General features: G+C 37.5%; 6 protein-coding genes across 14 annotated transcripts; 4 read left to right on the plus strand and 2 right to left on the minus strand.

The window, feature by feature from the left end:
- Nucleotides 1–1,307: 1,307 nt before the first annotated feature.
- LOC107270441 (ubiquitin domain-containing protein 1) lies at nt 1,308–4,704 on the minus strand. Its single transcript, XM_015745470.2, has 4 exons — nt 4,479–4,704; nt 3,502–3,861; nt 3,303–3,421; nt 1,308–3,132 (listed from the first exon to the last, which is right to left on the minus strand). The coding sequence occupies exons 1-4, from the start codon at nt 4,558–4,560 to the stop codon at nt 2,971–2,973; spliced, it is 723 nt and encodes a 240-aa protein (XP_015600956.1). The 5' UTR covers nt 4,561–4,704; the 3' UTR covers nt 1,308–2,970.
- A 67-nt stretch (nt 4,705–4,771) lies between these two features.
- On the plus strand, nt 4,772–8,834 carry LOC107270434 (MMS19 nucleotide excision repair protein homolog). 3 transcript variants are annotated; one of them, XM_015745455.2, is made up of 10 exons: nt 4,772–4,846; nt 4,953–5,157; nt 5,450–5,688; nt 5,766–6,098; nt 6,171–6,765; nt 6,826–7,107; nt 7,187–7,908; nt 7,970–8,227; nt 8,305–8,469; nt 8,547–8,834. In XM_015745455.2, exons 2-10 carry the CDS (start codon nt 5,058–5,060, stop codon nt 8,739–8,741), a joined length of 2,889 nt encoding a protein of 962 aa, XP_015600941.1. In that variant the 5' UTR covers nt 4,772–4,846; nt 4,953–5,057; the 3' UTR covers nt 8,742–8,834. The 3 variants fall into 3 exon arrangements, with proteins under 3 accessions (XP_015600941.1, XP_024943562.1, XP_015600942.1); XM_025087794.1 differs by lacking the exon at nt 4,772–4,846 and having other exon boundaries at nt 4,893–5,026; XM_015745456.2 differs by lacking the exon at nt 4,772–4,846 and having other exon boundaries at nt 5,022–5,161.
- Nucleotides 8,835–9,256: 422 nt separating this feature from the next.
- LOC107270443 (MORN repeat-containing protein 4 homolog) lies at nt 9,257–10,001 on the plus strand. The gene is made up of 4 exons (XM_015745475.2): nt 9,257–9,266; nt 9,357–9,540; nt 9,603–9,712; nt 9,781–10,001. Exons 1-4 carry the CDS (start codon nt 9,257–9,259, stop codon nt 9,927–9,929), a joined length of 453 nt encoding a protein of 150 aa, XP_015600961.1. The 3' UTR covers nt 9,930–10,001.
- Nucleotides 10,002–10,380: 379 nt separating this feature from the next.
- LOC107270439 (pantothenate kinase 3) lies at nt 10,381–15,784 on the plus strand. 6 transcript variants are annotated; one of them, XM_015745466.2, is made up of 10 exons: nt 10,381–10,537; nt 11,604–11,784; nt 12,585–12,763; nt 12,848–13,021; nt 13,113–13,280; nt 13,365–13,441; nt 13,518–13,694; nt 13,993–14,146; nt 14,234–14,347; nt 14,436–15,784. In XM_015745466.2, exons 2-10 carry the CDS (start codon nt 11,661–11,663, stop codon nt 14,487–14,489), a joined length of 1,221 nt encoding a protein of 406 aa, XP_015600952.1. In that variant the 5' UTR covers nt 10,381–10,537; nt 11,604–11,660; the 3' UTR covers nt 14,490–15,784. The 6 variants fall into 6 exon arrangements, with proteins under 6 accessions (XP_015600952.1, XP_015600954.1, XP_015600953.1 ...); XM_015745468.2 differs by having other exon boundaries at nt 14,011–14,146; nt 14,436–14,779; XM_015745467.2 differs by having other exon boundaries at nt 11,604–11,769; nt 14,436–14,779.
- On the plus strand, nt 15,768–18,169 carry LOC107270437 (dynein regulatory complex subunit 4). 2 transcript variants are annotated; one of them, XM_015745462.1, is made up of 8 exons: nt 15,768–16,123; nt 16,183–16,400; nt 16,500–16,761; nt 16,829–17,089; nt 17,187–17,354; nt 17,445–17,531; nt 17,600–17,809; nt 17,889–18,169. In XM_015745462.1, exons 1-8 carry the CDS (start codon nt 16,121–16,123, stop codon nt 18,102–18,104), a joined length of 1,425 nt encoding a protein of 474 aa, XP_015600948.1. In that variant the 5' UTR covers nt 15,768–16,120; the 3' UTR covers nt 18,105–18,169. The 2 variants fall into 2 exon arrangements, with proteins under 2 accessions (XP_015600948.1, XP_015600947.1); XM_015745461.2 differs by having other exon boundaries at nt 15,939–16,400.
- On the minus strand, nt 18,164–21,842 carry LOC107270440 (galactoside 2-alpha-L-fucosyltransferase 3). Its single transcript, XM_015745469.2, has 3 exons — nt 21,472–21,842; nt 20,503–21,179; nt 18,164–20,418 (listed from the first exon to the last, which is right to left on the minus strand). Exons 2-3 carry the CDS (start codon nt 20,964–20,966, stop codon nt 19,878–19,880), a joined length of 1,005 nt encoding a protein of 334 aa, XP_015600955.1. The 5' UTR covers nt 20,967–21,179; nt 21,472–21,842; the 3' UTR covers nt 18,164–19,877.
- Nucleotides 21,843–23,346: the final 1,504 nt, after the last annotated feature.

The following is a 23,346-nucleotide window of genomic DNA, read 5'->3' on the forward strand; positions in this document are numbered from 1 at the left end:
TCTCCTCCTTTATGCTGCCTAAAATTTTAATCGAATCCGCTAGAACTACATGTTCGTATGGACATGATTGGATTTGACTCTTAGCAATTAACATCGACTTCTCGATTAGTTTTTAGAAAATTTGTAAACCCTGCTTAATACTTTAAGTAACTATCTAATTACAGTTAATTTAAACTCTTGTTCAGCGAATTTGGAAATTCCTCGTGACGTGTAAGATCGCTCGCAATCAATACCGAGGACAATCCGTTTTAATTAACTTTTTTGTCATCTCTTATTTTTTTTTTTATATTATTGGCAGTTATACTATAATTTGTCGTTTCCAATCAGTCACACTTTGATTTTAAAAACGTGCTTCTCGTACACCATTGGTCCGATGTGGCAATATCTAACACTGGAATAGCGTCTTTGCCACGCGTTAGAAATTGCACTTTTTTTAATTATTTTTTTATTGTAACGTTCTCTATTTACACACTCGACGCATTCTTTTCTCGTCTCGATCGAACTCGGCACGTTGGTCGAGTGTCGCGCGCTTATGAGTATTTTAAAAATGTTTTACGACGCAATATTAATCGGGTTGATGAATTGGCATATGTCGATGATTTTAAGGTTTCATAAAATAATCCGTCCGTACGCTTGTCGATTTGAAAATAATTGTAAGAAGCAACGTGAAACATGAACGTTACGTTATAAATGACAAAATATTAAGACAGCGCACAAGATACAGACTAAACTTAAGAATTGAGCATCGTTAAAAATTTTGCCGATGAACGTCGCGCGAACCTACAAATATAATTAAAATTTCTCATTTCCAAATGACACATTAGATAAGTCGCGCAGTCAAGACCCTAGAAGGTTACAAGATCCCCTAGCTGACCGCGAAGAAGTACGGCGAAAATACATCGCCATGAATTACAGCGATTGATCACGTTACAATCAGTCATGATGAAAAGAGAAAGATTTTTCTTCAGTGTTAAATAAAATAAATTCGTTTTGTGATCAGGTTTCCATCAGTCTGATAAGATTTGCTAACGCCGTAGCGGATTTCTATGATGTCACGTACACAGACAATAATAATAATAATAATAATAATAATAATAATAACAACAACAACATTACCGTATATAAATGCACTACTACCTCATATCTTCCCTAAGCAACATTTTTTCTTTTTTTCGTTTTCGTCATCACGTGATAAAATAATACGTGCAAAATAATCACTAGCAACCAAAGATTATCACGATCGCAATGCTGACACAATAAACGGCACGCGATGCCAGTCGAGTAAAACATGATCAGGTTGACCTGAAGTACAGTCGACATATTATTTCATCAAGGCGTAAGTCCTCGAGTAGAGGTTGTTTCAAATCTTGCGATTCACGCAATTCGTAATGTTCATGCAGCATCAAAGGCGAAGACTGTTACGCCATAGACGCAAGTGCCAACGTTATTTCTATCGCGAATGTAGTATATTTAAAAACAAAAAAAAAATGCATAGAATATTGAATATATATACACGCACAATATATTATAAAGTTTCCTATTCCACAGAAACTGAGCGTTATGCGCATTCGTTTTCGGTTTCTTTAATAATAAAGAAACGCATTTATAATACAGTCAGCAACTTGTTAATTAATAACTCATAAATAAGATACGCGCAAGTTTAAATTATCATCTCGTAGCTCAGTTTGTCGCTAAATGGAACAAATATATACAGAGATTGTCACAGCATCAGGATATCCTCAAGAGATTAAAATTCCACGAGGAATTGTCAACGGGAACGACTCCTCCAGTGCATGACCTCTTAAGGATATTCCTGAGTTATGTTGCATCCTGTATGATTATGTATACATATACTATATAGCCATATATACACGCACATATATATATTTTTGTATATACAAACATATATATATGTATATAATCGAATAATTAAATGTATAAAAGAAATATGCTACGTAACCGTTACGTTAATGTCGATAGAAGAATTCAAACGCATAGCACATACGTATACTTTACGCTCTTAATTATTACAGGTTTAGGTACTTTACGCAGCATGTGGAGAAAAGATCGCGGTCAAGAATTGCATCATGTTCGGAGTGTGACTGACGCTCCTTGCTCCTTTGACATATTCGCAAGACTGACTATTACTTTTACAGGTGAACTCTGCAATTTTATGAGCTACGGCAGGTCGAAGAAGTAAAATTACAAAATTGCAACCACATGCCGCCTTGTGTATAAAGAGTATGATTGAGTTGCGCCAGTCCTCGAGTCTCACTCTTGAATCAGTTTAAGAAACCCTATGCGTTATGTATGTCTTAACACTTATTAGGAAGGAATCGGAGGCCTTGCGGATGCATCCAGAGCGTGTCACTCATAGATTAATTGATCTGACTGTCACTTCGATCAGGTTCTTCTTTTTTGTTAGGTAACCGCCAGCCAAGACTTAGGCGCTGTACTTTTGATATGAGTCGAATAGCGCGCGCATAACATTCTTACTGCATCAAGATCCAAACACCAGATGAAATTCTTCGATTGAATGATTCATGCTCTTACACTCATCCACTGTACATGCAATACGTTGAGGTACAGTTCAGTCGAGCGTATTGTACATATTATCGCCATCGTTTTTCTGGACGTAGCCTGTGGGGCCACATTAGTTTTCAATATGAGAAAGCACATTACCATGGATGTAAACTGGTGGAGAGACGGAAAAAATCTTGTTTCTTCTCTTATCTTGATGACTGTAATTAACTTCTGATTCGTGGGATTTAAATGTCAATCAAGCGTTCTTCGCATAGATTGAAATTAAAGTGAGTGGTTACTCGATTGTGTTATTGATTGAATGGTTCTAACGGCAACGAGTAATTAAGAATCAATCACCATTATTAACAGCGTAGGAACGTGCCTATTGTTATGTATTATTCGTTTTATGTGATGTCCAGCGCCACTGAAATTGCACCTTTTTTTTATTCAACTTGTCTTTACCGGGCTATCCTCTATTTTCTCTGGATTCACAATGACTTGTATTACGTAGCCAGGTTGGATTTTCGCCTCTTCTATGTGCATTTTATCTTCGAGCAATTTTCCACCGAAAAACCACCTCTGTCGCGATGGTTCTAGACCCTCTTGACTCTGGATATATATTGGATGCATGAATATATTATACAAAAGGACAAGACAGATCTTGTTTAACATATTCACGCCGGCGTGTATCATCGGTGACTCATGGCTAGTTCAAAATACTATATATAAAAAAATGCGCCGGCATGAACGTGTTAATGATGACTTGAGGAAATACCAACCTGCAGTTTTTTCTTAGCAGTTCCAATAGTGTCTTTGCTGTAAACGGGCAATTTGACATCTCCTAAGGTTGTTGATAATCTGAGCTTAAGTGTTATCTCGGTTCCTCCATCAACAGGTTCTGCAAGGATAGCATATAATGAAATTTCTTGAACATTGCCTTTTGTTTAGTACATGCATGCTTGTCCTTATTAACTTTACCTGAGCAATCGGCTGGTGAATCTCTACCACTGTCTTCTTTAACAATATTAATAGGGTATGACAGACAATAAATTGGGACATCGTATCGCATTCCCAACTCATCATAACATTCTGTTAGAGAACCATTGGGCACAGAGATATTGGCACCATCCAGAATGGCTTGAGCCAGTTGATAATCCTGAGCCTCTGCAGCCGTTGCTACAGCCCTCAATGCATCCCATATTTCATTACGTCCATCAAATGCTGGAGCAGTATCCCAAAATTCATCTCTCTTACTTCTAAGTTGTCCCACAGTCAAAGGTACATCTGACTTCCATCTAATCACTTCGTGACACAATGGATGATTTTTTCTTGAATTTCCTGAAAATATAAGACATTCTTCAGTTAAATTTTTTATTGAAGCAGGTAATGACTTATAAGCACTATCTTAAAACCAAAATATATAACAAAACTATGTATGATAATCAATGATTAATAATATCAATAGTGTTATGCATTTGTAAGAATTTAGTATGATAAATATATTAAAGATTAGAACTAATCAAAGGTCAATGGATAAGTAGGACAGATAAATAGGTACAAGGTGGTAATAAAAAGCTGTTGTAAAACTGATACACCCAATATTATATAACCTTTCCCAAAATTATCATTGTACTCCAGAGACGACTAAGATTATTTTAAATCGCGAGAATAATCTAACAGCATGGATCCACAATGGTAGAAGATAATAAAATTGTACATAAAAAAATTGTTTATGGGACATGAGAGTGTACTCCATTAAATGAATAACTGAGTAGAACATGAATTTTAATAAAATATCAGTTATTTCAATATCATTAGCATATCCTAGTATAGAAGTACAACGGTTATTACACACTAGGTACGCAGAAGGTATGAAAAAAATATGTATACTGACTCCAAGGTTAGTTAGTGTTAGGTATGTTTTGAGACACGTTCCTCGAAGATGAGTTTCTTACCAGAATTTGTCCTCGTGGAGTTTGCGGACATATCGTCCACAGAGGCGTTTCTGGCCCTCGTAATGCCTATGCAGCCTCCCATCCTAGGTGGCTGGTGTAACCAAACATTTCACTAAAATTTAACAACACCTCACATGCCATTTTCGTCCATCTTATCCATCGCGGTTGGTGCCGCTGCCGTAAGCGGCGCTACAACTTAACCAAAGAATCTCCACTATCCGTTAGGGTTTACTTTACATCCTTTGCGAATTATTTCCAACATCATGGAAAAATTACAAACACAAACCACCCTTGAAATTATCTACGAACTCCGCTGCACTTGTTTCCACCTTGAACAATTTCTCTGATTCTTGGACCAGGATGCACATGCACGTATTTCTTTTTCTATCTTCGCTCTGTCACTTTCTTTTGAATGTTTATCTCATTCACTATCTCACTCTCACCGCTCTACTCATTTGGCTGAAAAATATCTAGGAGGCCAAAGCAGACATAGCTGTTTAGGGTCAGGTTGGCTGAACCTTTCTGATTTTTACATCATCAGCACGGAGGTAATTATCATTTGTTCCTGAGGCATGAGAGATGATGGCGTGCCCAATGAGTTCCGTTTTTGCTGAAAAATTGTCGGTGGCTTTTAAGGACGACAATGCCCTGATTGCAGAGTGCCTGGATATCGCCTTAGGTATGTACGTATGCATTACCATCGATTAACATAGTGCTTTGGTCGTTGGATGTCTCACGTTGGCCTTGGCATTTGGAGGAGGAGCGTGAATTCCAGCTGGGGTTTAACTATGAAATATTCTACAACCTTTGCTCAATCCTTTTTTTCTAATCAGATGCTATGTCTGCTTCATTCTTAATGAATGCCACGCGTTATGAGAAACATAATTTCTAGGAAAGCTCATGGGAAATTCTTGGTCAAAAGTGATATGTCATTTAGATGGATATAGTATAGTGTTTTTTATATCTTTCAGAGATACAAAAAGGACATACTAAGCTCGTTGGTCTGGTTGAAGAGCTTGGACCTTTTTTGACAGACAAGGATGTTACCTTACGATTGAAGGGTCTTATTGCACTGTCCACTGTTTTGTCTCACTTACCTAAAGATTTTCTAAATGAGATCGAGTTGAATTTTATAACAACGTTTTATTGTGATAGACTGAAGGACCATCACAGTCTCATCCCAGCTGTACTATGTGGTATTTTGGCAATTGTATGAAATGTATAATTTATTGACCACTTTTATTAATTAAGATAAGATCATATTCAGAATTAAATATGATTTTTTAGGTGCAAATGGATAATCTTCCTCAGGACTCACCATCACGTTTATTCGGTGTAATGTTTCAACATGTACATTGTCAGTCTCATATACGTCAAGATAGAAAAAAGATTTATTTGATATTTGAATCTCTACTCCGAAATAGGAGTGGTGATTTAAAGGCTATGGGACCAGATTTTGTCTATGATGTGATCTCTGCTATGGATGGAGAAAAAGACCCTAGGAATCTTATGTTCTTATTCAACATGCTTCCATATTTCATCAAGGAATTTCCACTTGGACATTTAACAGAGGAGATGTTTGAAGTCATTGCCTGTTATTTTCCTGTTGACTTCGAAACTGTAATTATGATGCACAGTTTAATTTTTTTACAGTCTATATAATCATATGAAATACTCTATATTGCATTACAGACTGCTGGTAAAGAATTAGATATAACAAGAGATGCTATAACAAAAGCACTAGTGTCATGCCTTTGTGCCATTCCACAATTCGCTGAGTTCTGTATACCTCTCATAACTGAGAAACTCGATTCGGATCTAAAGCTCGCAAAATTAGACTCATTATATTTACTATCCAAAGGAGCTTCTACTTTTGGGGTAGACGGTCTTAAGAATCATCTTCAGGAACTATGGCCAGTTCTAAGGAAGGAAGTTATGTCAAATGGAGATCCTCAAATAAAGAATACTGGATTGGAGGCTCTACGTGAATTAGTCAAGGCGTTACACAGTAACAGTACTGTACGTCAAAGTTTTGTTGAGAAAATTATTACAGATACAAGAGGATCGCTGTGCGATGTCCAATTGAGCTTGTACTGGCCTGCAGAGAAAGTATTAGAATCTGTAGCTACAGCTGATAAAGACTCATGCATACAAGTCCTTCGTGCAATAGTACCACTATGTCTTGGACAGTATTCTAGTAAAACTGCAACGTCTGACAAAGTTGCTCTTATAGAGACACTGAATAGTTTTATAGCAATCAGTGAGAGTTACAATTTCACTATTGGCAGTAAGTTTCACTTACCATTCATTATTGTCCAGAGGCAAATTTCTACATAAGTTATTACAGGTCTTCCAGAATTAACATGGACTGATATACCATACTTGTATTTAAACGAGTTGACAACTCAAGATACAGAGTTAAAGAAAAAGATATTGTTTGGCTTGACTGTACAAAAACGTTCTTTAAATGAACTGCATCGTACATCACTCTATGACAGAATATCATCTGAAATTGAACGGATGAACAATGAGATAAGAGGTGTCTGTCATACGAGTCTCTTATCTTTTGGACAGCTATATCCCAATGAAATATTAAGTGTTATCAACAACAAGCTTTCGGTTGACATAGGTAAATTTACAAATGTATAAATACCCTGACGTTATTGAATAATTAAATGAGTCTCTCATTTATTACTGCTATATTTTAGATTCTGTAGAATCAGCGGTAATTACATGCAGACTAGAAGCGTTAACGGCTGTAGCAAGGGTCCCAGAATTAGGACCAGAAGTGCTAGCTAAAATCGTTGCAGTGGCAACGTCAAATAATTCTGAAAAAAGTCTTGCTGCCCTGTCGTGCCTTCGCAAACTCGTCAGTACTAGAAACAATGATTTTGACATTCATAGTTTCTTGTATAAGGAATATAACGCCATTGACAGACTGGTTACATCCGAAACTGGCGATTTTAATCAGCGACTGAATCTGATTTCCAACATCTGTCGATTCATTGTGAGACAATTAGATGTAGAAGATCAGCAAGCGGTCGTAAATCGCTATACAGACATATTGATAAACAAAATATCAGAAAATAATGTTGTATTGCTCGAGGGTCTTTTGACGCCACTACGTAGAAATGTTTATATACAGAATTCTGATACTTTATTGGAGAATTTATGTAACCTGGCAATATGTAGTACAAGCGTCGATGCCAGACGTGTCTCATGTAAGTTGATTTCTGTATTAATTAACAAGATGGAAGATGGGGAACATTTAGAACGAATTCTTAATTGTATGAGGGAACGTATTACTGACGTTTTGGAATCTGAAGATTCTGATATTAATACTAAAAGGGCTACGGTCAGTCTTCATACGTGGCTGACAAAAGCAGTTATCACGAAAGGCAGCTGGAGTTCTCAGGATTACCTAAACTATGTAAGTGTTCGCAAATACTAAGAATAAAGTATTTTAATATTCACTTCTGAATACTTCACAGCAATTGAACATGCTCAGAAACGATCGGGTGGGCTACGATGCTGCGTTAGCATTTACAAGTTTGGCTGACAAATCTGAAGATACGTTAACGGAGGAGAACTTTTGCAACATAAAAATTTTTTATAAGCAAAGAATATTTCAGAATGTCATTCAGCTAAATAGTACGTTCGATTCTGAATCTAGACAAAATTATTTGATAGCAATAACTCATTTACTGCAAGAAGTACCACATGAATTATTGTTCATGCACTTAACGCAGGTAATTAAGACATAAATCACATGAAAATTATTTAATATATGTGGTGTTTAAAATTAATAATTTTTTATTTTTATCAGTTGGTACCACTTTTAGTGGAATCCTTGGCTCTCGACAATGGAGAATTGATACTATCAACTTTAACTACATTGAAATTCTTACTGAAAACAAAGAACAATGTTTTCTTAGACCAAGCACAGGCTTTTATACCAAAATTTTTAAAGCTGTCTACGTACAAAGAAATGGTACCTATATCCTTCTTTCTTCATCAGCTTTTTTTTTGACAAACTCTCTGATAATCCTGTTTCTTAAAATTTTTCAGAAAGTGAGAATAACTGCTCTAGAGTGTCTATTGAGCTACTGTAACTATCCAACTATTTCAATTCTACCATTTAAACAAGATGTGTTGGACAAATTAGCGACACCAATAGATGACCGGAAGCGCTTAGTAAGAAAGGTCGCAGCTCAAACTAGGACACGATGGTTCCTAGTTGGTTCACCTGGAGAACCGAAATAACGAAATGTGCACGCATAACGTTATTCGTATTGTAAATAAACGCAGAATAAAGAAAGTGCACAAGAATGTTTATCAGAGCTTGTGAAATTATAATTCTGTAAAATGATTTTCCTGTATGCTTGAAACAATAGCGAAACAGTTGTTATTCCTTTTGAAATAAGTGAAAATAAAGACTAGAGTCCGTATTCACAACTCGCTCTTAAACTCACTAACAGAGTCGCTTGTAGTTAAAAGTCACTAAGAAAAAATTTAAAAGCACACTATTAGCACTAAAAGCGATTTCTGAATACGGGGTTAGATATTTTATCATTTCAATAATTTAGTTAGCAGCAGATTATCCAATACCTTAAGATCCGACAACTGTGGCAAAGGAATTTTCATATTTTAGCCATATTCATTATATGTATATGTATATACATATATATACATGCTTCGGTTAATTCAATAAGCCATTGATTTCAGTAAGTGGATTTAAATTCTGAAGCTACCAATAATGCTTTTAGTGTATCAGGAACATGGGTGATGGTAAGTCTTTTTGAGTCAAGTTCCTCTTTTTCTGTGGCTACCTCAACCTCTTTTGGTCCATTGGATTGAATTACTAATTTAAATTGCTAGGTGTGGTCAAGAACGGCGCATATAAGTACGATGATGGAACGAAGTACATCGGCGACTGGAATGGACGTGGACTTAAACACGGGGCTGGCAGTTTGGCATTACCGGATGGAACAAGATATGATGGAGCTTTTCAAAGTGGCCTTTGTTCTGGTCTAGGTGTGATCGTTTTCCCTGATGGGGCTAAGTGAGTACCTGCAGCTGCAGGTTGATGATCTTTGCGTTTGTTAATTTTTATTCGCTATTTAGGTACGAGGGTGAATTCATGCAAGGGTGGTTTCATGGACATGGCGTTTTCTGGCGTGCGGATGGAATGAAATTCGAGGGTGAATTTCGAGGGGGACGCGTCTGGGGTTTAGGTAAGTGCAGAATAATTAAATATGGTACAGAACCATTAATGAAAATCTCTTCTTACTCTCACAATTAGGTCTTGTTACTTATACGGACGGATCTCATGGATTTCCAATGAACGAGGGATTTTTTCAGGATTGTCGACTGGTCCGACGTCGACGTTGTCCTGAAATCGTTCAGAAGGCGCAAAAGATATCGATGATGGCTCGTGCTCAAGGCACATAGAATACACGATTTTCATCGTGTTAATTATGTAGTTTACTGGGACATAAATAAAAAAAATTTAATGAAAAAAAATCTATTTAGCATACTTAAATATGGACATTTTCAGTCGCAGGATGAATCATAACAAGCAAGTAATGGGACATTACGTGATAATAAAATCTAATCAATTTAAATGACTTTACTATCTTGCTGTCATATTTATCTTTATGCCAGAAACCATATTAATGAACGGCGCATTTATAATTTTGTAACAGGTAGATTTTTAATATCGTTGTGAGAGATCAAAGTCTACGGTTCGTGTTGTGCTCGTAGTTTGAAAAGAATAGTATATCTATATTGTTTGGGAACTGACTGAACTTTCAACGAATTGGACACATCGGATGACCAGCCGCGTCCAATGGTTATGCTAGGCTCCCCGCTCGAGTAACTTGCGCGTGTGTCTATAAAATGAAAGGATGGCCTGATAGATAATGAGCGACTCGGAACAGAACGGTGCTGATAGATAATCGTTGTCCTTGAGGGCGGCCCTGAACAGGAAGGTCCATTTGATTTCTCATGATTCGCGATTGCACGGATCGTACTACATTATTCCAACATGATGTGTCCAGGTAAGAGGAAGGTTGACCTTCTTTCATTAATGCAGCAAAGGAATCCACCGGTTTGGCTCTACAGTTTAGGTACCGTTATGTTTCCAACCAGTTAATGATTGTTTCTGACGGATAATTTTCATATACAAATGTTGCTTTGGTATTTCAGGAAAATATTTACGTCATTCATCATTACGTTCATGGCACAATATTTGTAGCAAGTTCCAGTACATTTATTTATTTATAACTTTTATTATTCTTATAACCTACTACTGTCTGGTAGAATTATATTCTTTGATTTAGTCATGAAAAAATCATGTTTTAACCTTTGTTGTTGTGCATGGTTATTTCCAAAAGATGTTGTTTTATCAATGTATAATTTTATCAGTGATAATTTGTTGTACATCATTATCATGCACTGATGCTCTTATATCTGTAGTAAAGTTAAAGTCACAGAGGGGAAGTCTTCCGGAGTTACCAAAGAAAAATAGTGGGGATGAATAAACTCTTTTGGATAGTCACGGAGGTAGCACTTGGGTGTCACGCTCCAGACAGATCAGTTGGTACACTTTTTTTTAAATTGTGATAACTTGGTCAAAGTTCTCTATCACTTGAGAATGTCATTCTTCAGTCAGTCGTTAGCTGTGTAACTGCAAGTAAAATGCTCCAACATTATTGCTCTGATATCAAGAACGTATTGAGAAAGTGAATAACAAGCTTAGTATTTGGCATTTATTAGGCAGTATTAGTAAGTCATTAATCCTTTTTAAAGTACCATTAAAAATAACAGATAACTGTATAGTGCTTTTCTGCATCTTTGACTTTTGTTTCTTCATTAGGATAGTACATCGGAGTATCATAGGAATTTGAATGTTCATTTTCAACTTCATATATGTTAATGTTACTTTACATTACCTTCTCATGCCATACATAATTCAAAACCGACCTTTGACTTTTTTTAGTATTCAAAGATAAACATTCCATACTACAAGCTAACTGAAAAAATTCTCACAACTAGTATACTTGAAGATAAGTCTTAATTCCTGTTCATTTCTATAAAGAGTACATGTCTTAATTGTTCTTCCAGCAAAGAAAAGTTCTGGCATTTCACGTGGGTGCTTGACGATTCGCTTAAGCTTCAACTATGAGTCCACACAGTTGTAAGGATTGTCTACACGCAAGACTCATGGCGTCCAATGGATATTCGAGCACAGCGGCTACGGCCCCGCAAATCGAAAACCACTCACCACCCTGTGAGTCTGTGAATTGTATGTGTGCTTAGATTAGCCACCTTTTTTTTCTTTTTTCCATTACAATACCTATACCGTTCATTTTGATGACCATTTTCAATGGTCAATCTACTGTATTGGAATATCTACCTGAAGCAAGGTTCATTCTATTATTTAATTTGCATTATTTTCCTGTAGTGTATGATGAATTGATATTAGATCTCTGGCCCCTATCATCTAACGTTAATCACTTTTGATCACGTAAATAAATTATTTTCAAGCTTTTTACTAAATTGCAGAGTGACTCGTATGAAAGAAGTCACAAGTATATGTGGAATAATTTCCATGCGTAAATAACTTTGCTTACGCAAGTACCTGCGTAAGACGTAGCGGGAAGCGAAATGAGTATGGTATATAATATTGTAACGCCTGAGTATTTTTCAGTATTATTTCATGGCGTAAAATTAAAAAATAAAATTGACATTCACGAATATTCAGCAAATGTATACTCAGTAGATAGTTGAATAATTTATGCAAGGAGCTTGAGTTATTTTTGAATTATCTAATCCATCTTTTTTTTTACCTAATATCCCAATACTTATGCAAGCTCTTGTACTAGAATTATAAATCGTTAAATTTTTTAATTAAGATATCCATGAATCTCTGCTATCACGCTGTTCTTGACGGAGATTAGATATAGTCGACTTCTACAAAATGCGTGATATTGCTATTATTAACGCTAAACTGCCAGTACTAAGATAAACATAATTTGGAAATCATTTTCATGAAATGCAGCTGCCAGTGCAAGAAACGATGAACCTTTCTATTAATACTTCTAGCCATGCCCTGGTTTGGAATGGATATTGGTGGGACTCTGTCAAAATTAGTTTATTTCGAACCAAAAGACATAACCAGAGACGAAGCGGATACAGAGGTCGAAACTTTGAAGAACATACGCCGATACTTAACCAAGAATTCAGCTTATGGAAAAACCGGTCATCGAGATACACACCTGCAGGTAAGTGTCTATATGTAGAAAGAGGAAGAGAGAGAAAGTGTTATGTATTTTTTAATGATTATTAAACTATATGACAAATTATAGATGAATAACGTTTGCATAAGAGGAAGACGTGGGACACTACACTTTATAAGATTTCCAACGAGCGAGATGGGCAACTTTTTGGCACTAGCTAAATCTAAGGGTATGGCCAACCTCGTGACGACAGTCTGCGCCACGGGAGGTGGTGCTTTCAAATTTGAGGAAAATTTTAAAAGGGTAAGGTCCACGATTATAAGGATGAAACAGTAAATACTTGCAGGTTGATGTGTGCGGCGGTAAATTGAATAAATTTTTTTATTTTGTCTAGGAAGTCAACATGAATTTAGCGAAATTCGATGAGTTGGTTAGTTTGATAAGAGGGATGTTGTATATTGAAACAACAAATCCACACGAGTGTTATTACTGGTCTTACCCTACGGAGGAATCCAGGTGTCAGAAAGTACCTTATGACTTTTCGGACCCATATCCATTTTTGGTATGAGATCAATTTTTAGAAAAAAAACTTTTAATCTCTGTTACTTATTTGTTGTTAAAAAGTCAATTCTTTTCATTTGTTTAGCTTGTAAATATAGGATCTGGTGTTAGTATACTGGCAGTTTATGGTCCTGATAACTATAAGAGAATATCGGGGACGAGGTAATTAAATATTTGACAGTGCAGTTCTTAAACTAAGTCAACAATCAAATCTTAAAACTGAACCCTCTCTTTATAGTTTAGGAGGTGGAACCTTTTTGGGATTATGTTGCCTATTGACCGGTTGCAACAGCTTTGAAGAAGCTATTGAATTGGCAACTGGTGGTGACAACACACGAGTAGATAAATTGGTGAAAGATATTTATGGAGGCGATTACGGTCCGTTTGGTCTTCCCGGAGATCTCGTAGCTAGCAGGTAATTTAAATTCCTCCTACAATCAACCAGTCCTGAGCATTGGATTGGTAGTGCAATTAATTTTTACGGTTGTGGATTTCTTTATTAATAGCACCTATAATTTTCTCTTTCAAGTCCTTCTATGCAGTAGAACTTATGTCACAATCTAAAATTCTGTCCAGCAAACTCTTGTAATATCTTCTTGTAAACTTAAACTTCCCTTCCAAGAATGGCCCACAACTTTATCCTCAACTTAATGCTCTTCTTGTAGATGGCCTTCGTAATCGTATGCTTGTCTAACAGTCACCTCTATGTTAAGTTTTCTCCATGTGTACAGTTTCGGGCAGATGAACTCGAAGGATCGACGTAACGCAGTGACCAAGGAAGACTTGGCGCGGGCGACTCTGGTCACCATTACAAATAACATCGGTTCGATAGCGCGTATGTGTGCAGTTAATGAAAAAATCGAGAAGGTTGGTGCCACTTAATCGATTAATAATATACTTCTATCCCTCTTTCATCAGGATTGTTATGCGATATTTTTGCAATCATTTTTTCAGGTAGTGTTCGTTGGTAATTTCCTGAGGGTCAATCCCATATCCATGAAATTATTGGCTTATGCTATGGATTACTGGTCAAGGGGCACCCTCAAGGCTCTCTTCTTGGAACATGAGGTATGTTTGTGCTATTTTAAACAATTAATGAAATATCAATCTTGCGATGTAGGATGGTATAAGTGACGGTTGTTTTTTTTTTTTACAGGGATATTTTGGAGCAGTGGGATGTTTGTTGCAGTACAATGGCCAGACCAGCTAAGGGGATGGTTAGTCAATATTGCGCAATAAAGTACCATTCCAGTGGAGGAAATGATTCCACATCGTGATGATGATGTTGCGATCATCAAGTTAGATAATGTTATTTAATTGCGAAGGGTAGCTTAATTTTATTGTTTACTTGGTTTTTGAGTGTAATTAATTTTTAAGGATCGCGTGCGATCAACGTGCGGGATCGATCCCTGTGAAGATGCAAATACAGTTGTGATTGACAGTGACCAATATTCATGAAGGATCACAAGTGTTTTGCTCTTGTCGCACGTGCTCCTTGACAAAAGGGCACAAATCTTGAAAAATTCACACAAAAAAAAAGTCGATGGACCAAATACCCAGATGGGTCCGACTCGCCCGAGTATTCATTGCGTATATCGGCTAGCCTAGTTTTACCTCGTTTTAAGTTTTAAATTTATTATATATTTATACATATACATATTTGCGTGTACACAATGCATGCGTCTTACGATGTAATGGCTATATTCGGAGCATGGTAATTTTAAAGCGAAGGGATGGCAAAGGGGAGGGGTGAAGAATTTATACCACTTGTACATACTTAATCCATATTTGTTGGAAGTCGTCGTAAGCATTATGATAGAACCAGGGGTTCGTCGCTCCTTTTATAAATATTTAATACTTACCTCAGTCTCCCTTTTTTCTATTAAAAAAAACAAGGCCATATTTTTTAGTATTTTCATTGTATCTGCAAGAGAAGAAAGTAAAAATTCCATCGTCTATTATCAATGCGATTATCATCGATCGAATCAACGATAACCTTTTAACAGATATAAATTATATCGGATTATCTGTAAGATAGTTTGCAAAGTGTTATCTAATCGGTTGGGTGATAAATATTGTTATCTACTGTAAGAATTATACGCAATATTCCGTAACATGACATTAGGTTACTTGTATAAATTTACGAACACACCATGTTCAAAGCGGTGCAGATCCAGCAGCACGTATGCAGTATAACAAATTTCATAGTTTGACGTTTCTTCAGATAAGTTATAAAAAGGAGGCCCTACGATCCGGCTATAAAATTGTGTTTTACGTTCCTCCAGTTCATTCTGATTGATTGTAGGAATAATAATTATAATGTTGCTACATTCCGTGATAAGCACATTCGACGTTTCTAATTTGGTAATAGCACATATTTATAGTGTTCTGCCAAAAGAATCATTGCATCTGCTTATCACGAACAGTATCTAGTACATTTTATATTCTAGGCAAATATCTGGTAATCGGATGGTTTTTTTTTTGAATACACGTTGCATATCGCAAGCACTATGTATCATGTGTTCTCATTTGAATTCTCCACCCCGACCTCTGTCAGAAAAGTACAGTTGTACGTTGGTATAATGCTTTAACGAGTTGGTGATCGTTATACGGTTGCTACCAGGCATACGAGTTGCCTAGCAACTCTGATTCTCAAACAGTACTTGAGGGCTGAGCGTAATGAACGCAGTCTAGTTTCTCTACCACTTGAACTTCTGAACTTTTGTGAACCCGGTTCCGAGGCTGCACTCTCTCGCGCAGCGCTGATTTAAACCTTAAAAAAAAGTTGAATATTATATTTTAAAGCATTCCTAAAGAGCAAGAACGAAGTCAACGGGAATTATGGTAAGTCTCATTGATATGACGTAGGGATATAGAATTTAATGAGATTTTATGTTGATCAGGGACCTAAAAAAGCAAAAGGCAAAACGATGGATTCGGTCGACGGGGTCGATACTTCAAAAATGAATCGTGAACAGTTGGAACTTTACTCTCATAAAATTCTTGAGGAAATGGAGAGAGAAAGAGAGGAGAGAAATTTCTTTCAATTGGAAAGGGACAAGTTGAGAACTTTTTGGGAAATTACAAGACATCAGCTCGACGAAGCTCGGGCTACCGTGAGGTAGTTTGATTAACGGCCTAAGTAACTTTTGATAATTAATATAATTGAGATTTGATCAACTAACATCACTCACTAATTGCAGAGCTACTGTTATTACAGAAATAAGGAACGCGAGAAGGAGGAACTCTCAGAGAAACACGATGCGGAATTGAAACTTTACAAGCAGAAAGTCAAGCATCTCATGTACGAGCATCAGACGAATCTTTCGGAAACGAAAGCTGAGCATATGGTAGTTCTTAAACTTGCTCAGGAAGATCATGCGGCGCAGGAAAATGAGTTCATTAAGGACAAGAAGGATTTGAAGAAGATGCTTAAGGAACAGGAATTAGCTCATATGAATGAAATTCGAGCGTTGAAGCTAGTGAGTTTTTAATGACTTCTAGTATTACTGCTGATAGCACGTGGTTCTTACTAATCTTCTGTTACAGCAAAGTGCCGAGGAGATGAGTATAATTATGAAGAAATTTGAAGCTGAGGCAGTGGAACTTGAACAGAAGTACGAGCAGAAGTTGGCTAATCAGTATGAATCTTTGACGCTGAAGCATAAAATGGAAATGACTGAGGTGGAAGAGAGGAAGAATATGCAGATAGCCAACCTCATGAAAAATCATGAGAAAGCTTTTATTGAGATGAAGAGTTATTATAATGACATCACACTTAATAATTTATCTTTGATCAAAAGTCTCAAGGTAACTTTTATATGACTTATACTATATACTACTAGCAGCTACCAAGCTGCTTTTGCTTTGGATATACAGAGATAATTTAGTTGAATTTTGTATGTAGGAACAAATGGAGGTTATGAAGAATCATGAGGAAAGAATGAAGAAGCAGGTGCGAGAATTATCTTCGGAGAATAAAAAATTCTCGGCGGACTTGAAAATTGCGCAGGAACAAGTAACAGAAAATAGTCGGCAGTTGGTCAATTATGAGAAGGACAAAGTCTGCTTGGCTGTTGGTATCAATTTTTTAATTAAGAAAAACAAAATTTGTTCATAATTTAAGATATTCTTCTTAGCTCTGTTATCATTATGTTTATTTTAGAATACTAAGAGACGACTTACTCAGACGCTCAAGGAACTAGAGAATTTAAAGTGGGAAAATGAAGTCCTTGAATTACGTTTTGAAAAGGTACAATGCTGTGGAGAATGACAAAATCAATTTTAATGATTGATTCTCAAAAATTCTTTCGTTAACAGTGTCAGGGCGAGCGCGATGAGCTTCATTCGAGATTCGTATCAGCCATTTTGGAACTTCAGCAGAAAACAGGATTGAAGAACGTTCTTCTAGAGAAGAAATTAGAAAAGCTATCAGATTTGCTAGAACAACGTGAAGCTCAAATTAATGAAGTTTTGGCTGCTGCTCAGTTAGATCCAGCGGCGATAGTGAACGTGAATAAGAAGCTAGAGGTATTAACTGTTTGATTAAATTTGACAATACAATTCCCCTAAGACTTGTAATTAAACATTTTTTATATCACGTTAACAGGAAATGTTAAACCGAAAGAACACGGCCATTCAAGATCTGCAATATGAATTAGCAAAAGTTTGCAAGGCCCACGACGACCTGTTATCGACTTACGAATCGAAACTCCAAGAATACGGAATTCCACAAGCTGAACTTGGTTTTCAGCCACTGAGAGCAAAGATACCAGACGCCAAATTAGGTTTGGGCCCAGCGGGCCTCGTGACAACGAATCGATAACACCGAACATCAAATATGAATACAATATGGCAGTCGAATATCAATAAACAATCAATATATCCACATAGAATACTTTTATTTTGTACGACAAACAATTTTCAGAAACGGATACAGCTGTTATTCTCCAAAAATTAGACAAAATTTATCACAGAGGATGTACAATATAGAGAAGCGATATTCGCGCATTGAAGTAGCAAAATAAATTTAACATTACCTCTCACCTATATTTCATATTCCTCTACGAAATCCTGCGAAAATCAAACTGCAATCCCTGTTGCATTTCAAGAGAGACAAAGAAACGTTAAATATACATGCTACTTGCAAAGGCGAATAACTTGTGATGTCATAATAAAGTAATATATATATATATATAGATGTAGATATACAGACATTGACTAAACTACACTTTCTAATATAATATACAATTCGAATACGTCAGGTCACGAGGTTATAAAATTTTAAACATTTAATTTCTTTTCTTTACGATTAATTCGTATAAAATACTTCTTCCCATGTCACTCAATTACTTTCTCCCTATTTTAATTTTGGGTCTAACACACGCGCGACACAGCCCTTTGCCAACGAAGAAATATTTTATCCCTCGTCTAATACACTTTTTGTAAATATTATACAATATATTTGTATAGATATAATTTCACAATATATAATATATATATATATATAATATATTTATATTAAGAACTTTGGCACAATAAGAAATAGAATCACAGATGAAATCATTGTACATCGTGAGAGTCATAAATGGATAGAGCCTATACATGAATGTAAAGTGTGTTGTCTCTCTCTGTTGTGTATATATATTGTATTTGCTTCTTCGTTTTTTGTGTAATTCTATTCATTTTAAGGATAGTCAACGTATTATTCTGAATTAATTATGTCTATTACACATATATATGTATACTGGCCTTGTCCGGATTATCGAAGCTACGTAGAAACACTATAATACGAATGCTCTAAGCTAGTTTCACGATTTCAAAAAATGAGAATCATCAGAAAGAAGGCTTGAAAGAAAAGAAGCTTAAAAAATAGTCAGCTACGTATTAATACTGTCCGCTGTCGATTCTTTATCCTCATTGCGAATAAAGAATCACAGGTGCGCCGTGGAATAGAGCTTTAAATATTAGTACCACCATCGAGACAGAACTGTTCCAATATTTTCAGCAATGCTTTTTTTTGTTCGTCACACGAGTCGTAGTAGTAGAAAAAATAAGTATTTGTTTCTATAATCGTAGAGAAATGTGGTCCATCGTTCCGGTGTAAACTTTTTTGTTTTTTCTTTTTTTTTGCATAGGAAGCTGCTCTACTTTCATTTCACAATCTACTACTCATCTTAGTTAACAGGGAAACACGGAGAATTATCTGATTCCGGTACGTTACCAATAAATACGAACTAACTTCCGGTCGAAGAGACGCGGTCCGATTCCACTATTCCGGTTGACACAGAATGGCGAACTAGTCCTGCGAACCTCTACATCGATGCGAAAAAGAAGTGAAGTATGATTAATATTTTTGGTCTTTGCTCAGAAAAGGATATAAAGAACGTAAAGGTCGGTTCTCTGTGTGAATGCCGACAAGTAGAATTTACAAGTGACACGGAAAATTGCAAGACGGAAACGTTAAAAGTATAAAATTTCATATGGATTAAACTGTCTCGTGTCTCCGTAAGACGTTATCATCACTCCTGAACATTTGGTTCTTAAGAATTCATTTTGACAACTCGCAGCGTTTCTTTTATAAGTTTTGATTTAGACTTCAACTCATGACCCTCCAGTTTGGCAGAACCTCAGCTATCAAGGTAGAGAAATATGCAGTCACGTTGTACACGACAGTCTCGCCAGCTGCCAGGATGGCGCCGAAGGAGCCGTAGGTGCCGTAATCAATAATGCTATGATTACAGGCGGAGAGAACGGCCAGGTCTTTACCAGGTCCTCTGCCGTCGGCGTCAGAAACGAAGCTCACTCTGTGTCTCTTGGTGCGCAGGTTGTATCTGCACCAGACGATGTTGTCGCTGGCCACTACGAAGACCACGTTCCTATACTTGCCGACGAAATAGTCCATGGCTGCCAGATAATAGCTTACTGGTGCCGGATGAACTTTAAACTTTTGCCAGAGATAGTCGACGTAGTCTGTCCTCCTCACGTGGATGCTCACGAACGTCGGTTCCGTCAGGTTAAACCTTCTAGCGACTTCTTTCAATAGTGTATTCGCGTATGAGCGCAAATTGGCCTTGAACGTGAACTCCCTGCGTACGTCGTCCGGCCAAACCAAAATGAGAGACCAATATGCCGCATGTCTGCAACATGAAAAGATCCCAGGATCACTTTAACAATCATAACCAAAATCTAGGAGTATTTTACTTTCCAGCTGATGATCTTACCTGGGGATTATGATATTCTGCTCGGTGCTGTTCCATTGGCCAAGCGAGTTGACTACTTGTCCAATGTCAAGAGTGCAGCGGCCTATGTAGCTGAGTGGTGGTATACTTAAATTCTCAAAATGCTCCTCAAGAGTTTTGAGAATGCATCTGGGCATGAACGGTTCGAGACCTGTTCTCCGGGCAGTGGCCCAAACCGATGCGTACTCCCATATCTGATTGCCAAGTTTGCCACCCTGTACGACAGAAACGATCCCGTACTTGGGACATGGGTTTCTCCATTCAGCAGGGACCCTGACGTTCTTTAGATTGGTGCGGCAGAGGGTCTGCTCGTATGTGGAGATCTTGGTATGTCGTGCTGGTGGGCTGGACGTGTACATGGGAAAGAGGAAGACGTGGATGCCGAAGACGACGATCATGGCGAGGACTATAGCGCTCGCAAGCACATGCTGCTGAGCGTGACTCATTCTCTCTCGTCCGTTTCTTAGCTTTTTCCTCTCTACGTTCTTTTTTTTCCTACTTCTTTTGACTAATTTTTCTTGCTATTGTTCTCTATGATTCGCGCGCTCTCTTTCTCTCTCTCTCGTTCACTCTCTAACTATTTTCTCCAACTTTCCGGCACCCTAATCCGGCATTTCGAAGCTACAGGCGTGCCGTGTTCCTTGCTTTCCGACGTACATCTTTGGTACATGATAATATCGTTAATTAATCACGATATAAGCAAGTATATTAATTATAGGGAATTTATCGACATGCACTGTTTTTCAAAATCCTCATTATCAATCGGTCTACTGTATTTTGGATTTGGAACATGCTACTCGTAAGCTCTGACCATAAGAATAATTATTTCAAGAGCGAAAGCAGTGGCATTGGAAGCAATTAAATGGTGATTGTTATCTTGTCACTAATAGCAATAGGGATTTTGAAAAATTTATTGCGGGAGAGGATGCTGATATTGTCATTCCCTCTTACCTAATGCAATGAGATCCTCGTCGCTATCGGCTCCACATTCTTCCTGCTTCAAATGCACGTCGTATCTGTGCCTTTTGCGTTTCTCTAGCATCTTTTCCCGACTCGTTCAAATCAGGCTGCGTCCATGCGTGTCAGCAGGGGTTGTTTCTCACACTCTGTTATGGCCTTTCTGCTCCTTGGTAATATCCTCGAGAAACGTCTGGAAACGATCGGTCTTCCTAGGTTTCAGTTTCACGATGGCTGGAATGGACTTCCTCACTACAAACTACCACTTGCTAAGACTATCGCTATGCGACTATGAAAAGGATCGAACTACTCCGTGTAGACCAGGGCTGAAATATCACCCTGGAACGGGGGATGTTGTCCCTGGAAATGACGTCACGCGAAACCATGTTCCCCAGGCGACGTGATGTATAGATTTTTAATTTTAGCCCATTTTAACCAAGTTTCAGTTTCCCGGATAGCAAGTTACCGACTGTTGCTACGAAGAGTGTTACCTCCTGGACTTACGATGAAGAGATTATAGTTTGGTTATCTTCCGCCAACGGTTATCCCGTGCTGCTGAAAACAGCTTCTGCCTCGTTTTCAAATTCCACGAGGTGAAGTTGAATTATGTTAGAAAAGTAAATTTCTACAATTTTAATAAGTATTAATTATCAAAGAAGATTAGGTTGAGAATTCTTTATATATTTTAGTAACTCAAAAATTGACATTTTGCTCTGTTTGTTACACGTTCGATCAATTCCTACAGGTGGTTTCTAGTTCCAGGATCTCAACGACATATCTCTAAAACTCACTAGTTGGCAGCACCTGTTCCTGTCAAGAAAACCAACAAAATCCGTGGGACTGTTTGGATTTCACGGAATCGCGTGAACACAAATTCAACGAGATTAATAAGCCACTCGAACCTGCAAGACAAAGGAATAGAATGCGCAGAACAAGGCTGCCCAAGGAAATCCCGTTGAAATTTCGGCGTGGCGAGACTTCCTGGCGAATCATAAATCCCCCTGATAATAAGATCAGCATAACAGGTAAGAGAGAGAGAGAGAGAGAGGAAAGAAAACAGTTAGAAGGCAAAACGATTCAAGTTTCGCTGCATATATTTCGTTCACAAGGTTCCATTAGGCGTCTGCACGGTTTCCTTTATTGAACACTTTGCTCAAGAAATTCGTGGGCGAACGAACAGCCGACTAGCGAGCGCGCATGCGCACTTAACCCACGTTGCTTCGCGTCCTGCTGCAAGATAGAAGTATATTTTCACATATTTCTTTTTATGATCCCGCGGTGCTCGTAGTCGTCACGGTGGGGGCGCGGTTTTACGAGGGCATCGTATCTTTCCCTGAACTATCTATCACGCCCACCGCTTAGACAATGAAACGACATTCGCAATCTATAGATCCATCGTATAACTCCTACAACTCCTATAAGGTGTCTTCACCCTGCAAGGAAAGAGAAATGGCAGTCCATATCGAAAACCAACTGGCATCACCCATTCCAGCTACCCTTCCCTTAAATTGGTTTCATCCTCTGGAATTACCTTAGGAACAGCGTGATCGTGATGAAAGATGTTCTGCCAAATTAGGCTCATTCGAGAACTTTCTGCTAGGTAAATACAAACACCTAGAATATGCATGAATACTTTGGAGTTCTAATGTACATACATATACAAATTTCATTTTCTTCAGGAATACCTCATGTTCTGTTATTGGCAGATCGTCTTTTGAAGAGGTCGTCTTTTACTATCAGCAAGCTAAGCATTGCTATCATGAAAAGTCCAGGCAACCACTGGTCCACGACGTTACTGAATTTCCCATTTTTCATCAGCCTTGTACCTTGAATATTTTCTATTATCTGGAACATTTCTATGTCCCGCGA

This window comes from Cephus cinctus, unplaced genomic scaffold (genome assembly GCF_000341935.2).
Source record: "Cephus cinctus unplaced genomic scaffold, Ccin1 Ccin1_scaffold0767, whole genome shotgun sequence".
Taxonomy (NCBI): Eukaryota; Metazoa; Arthropoda; class Insecta; order Hymenoptera; family Cephidae; genus Cephus; species Cephus cinctus.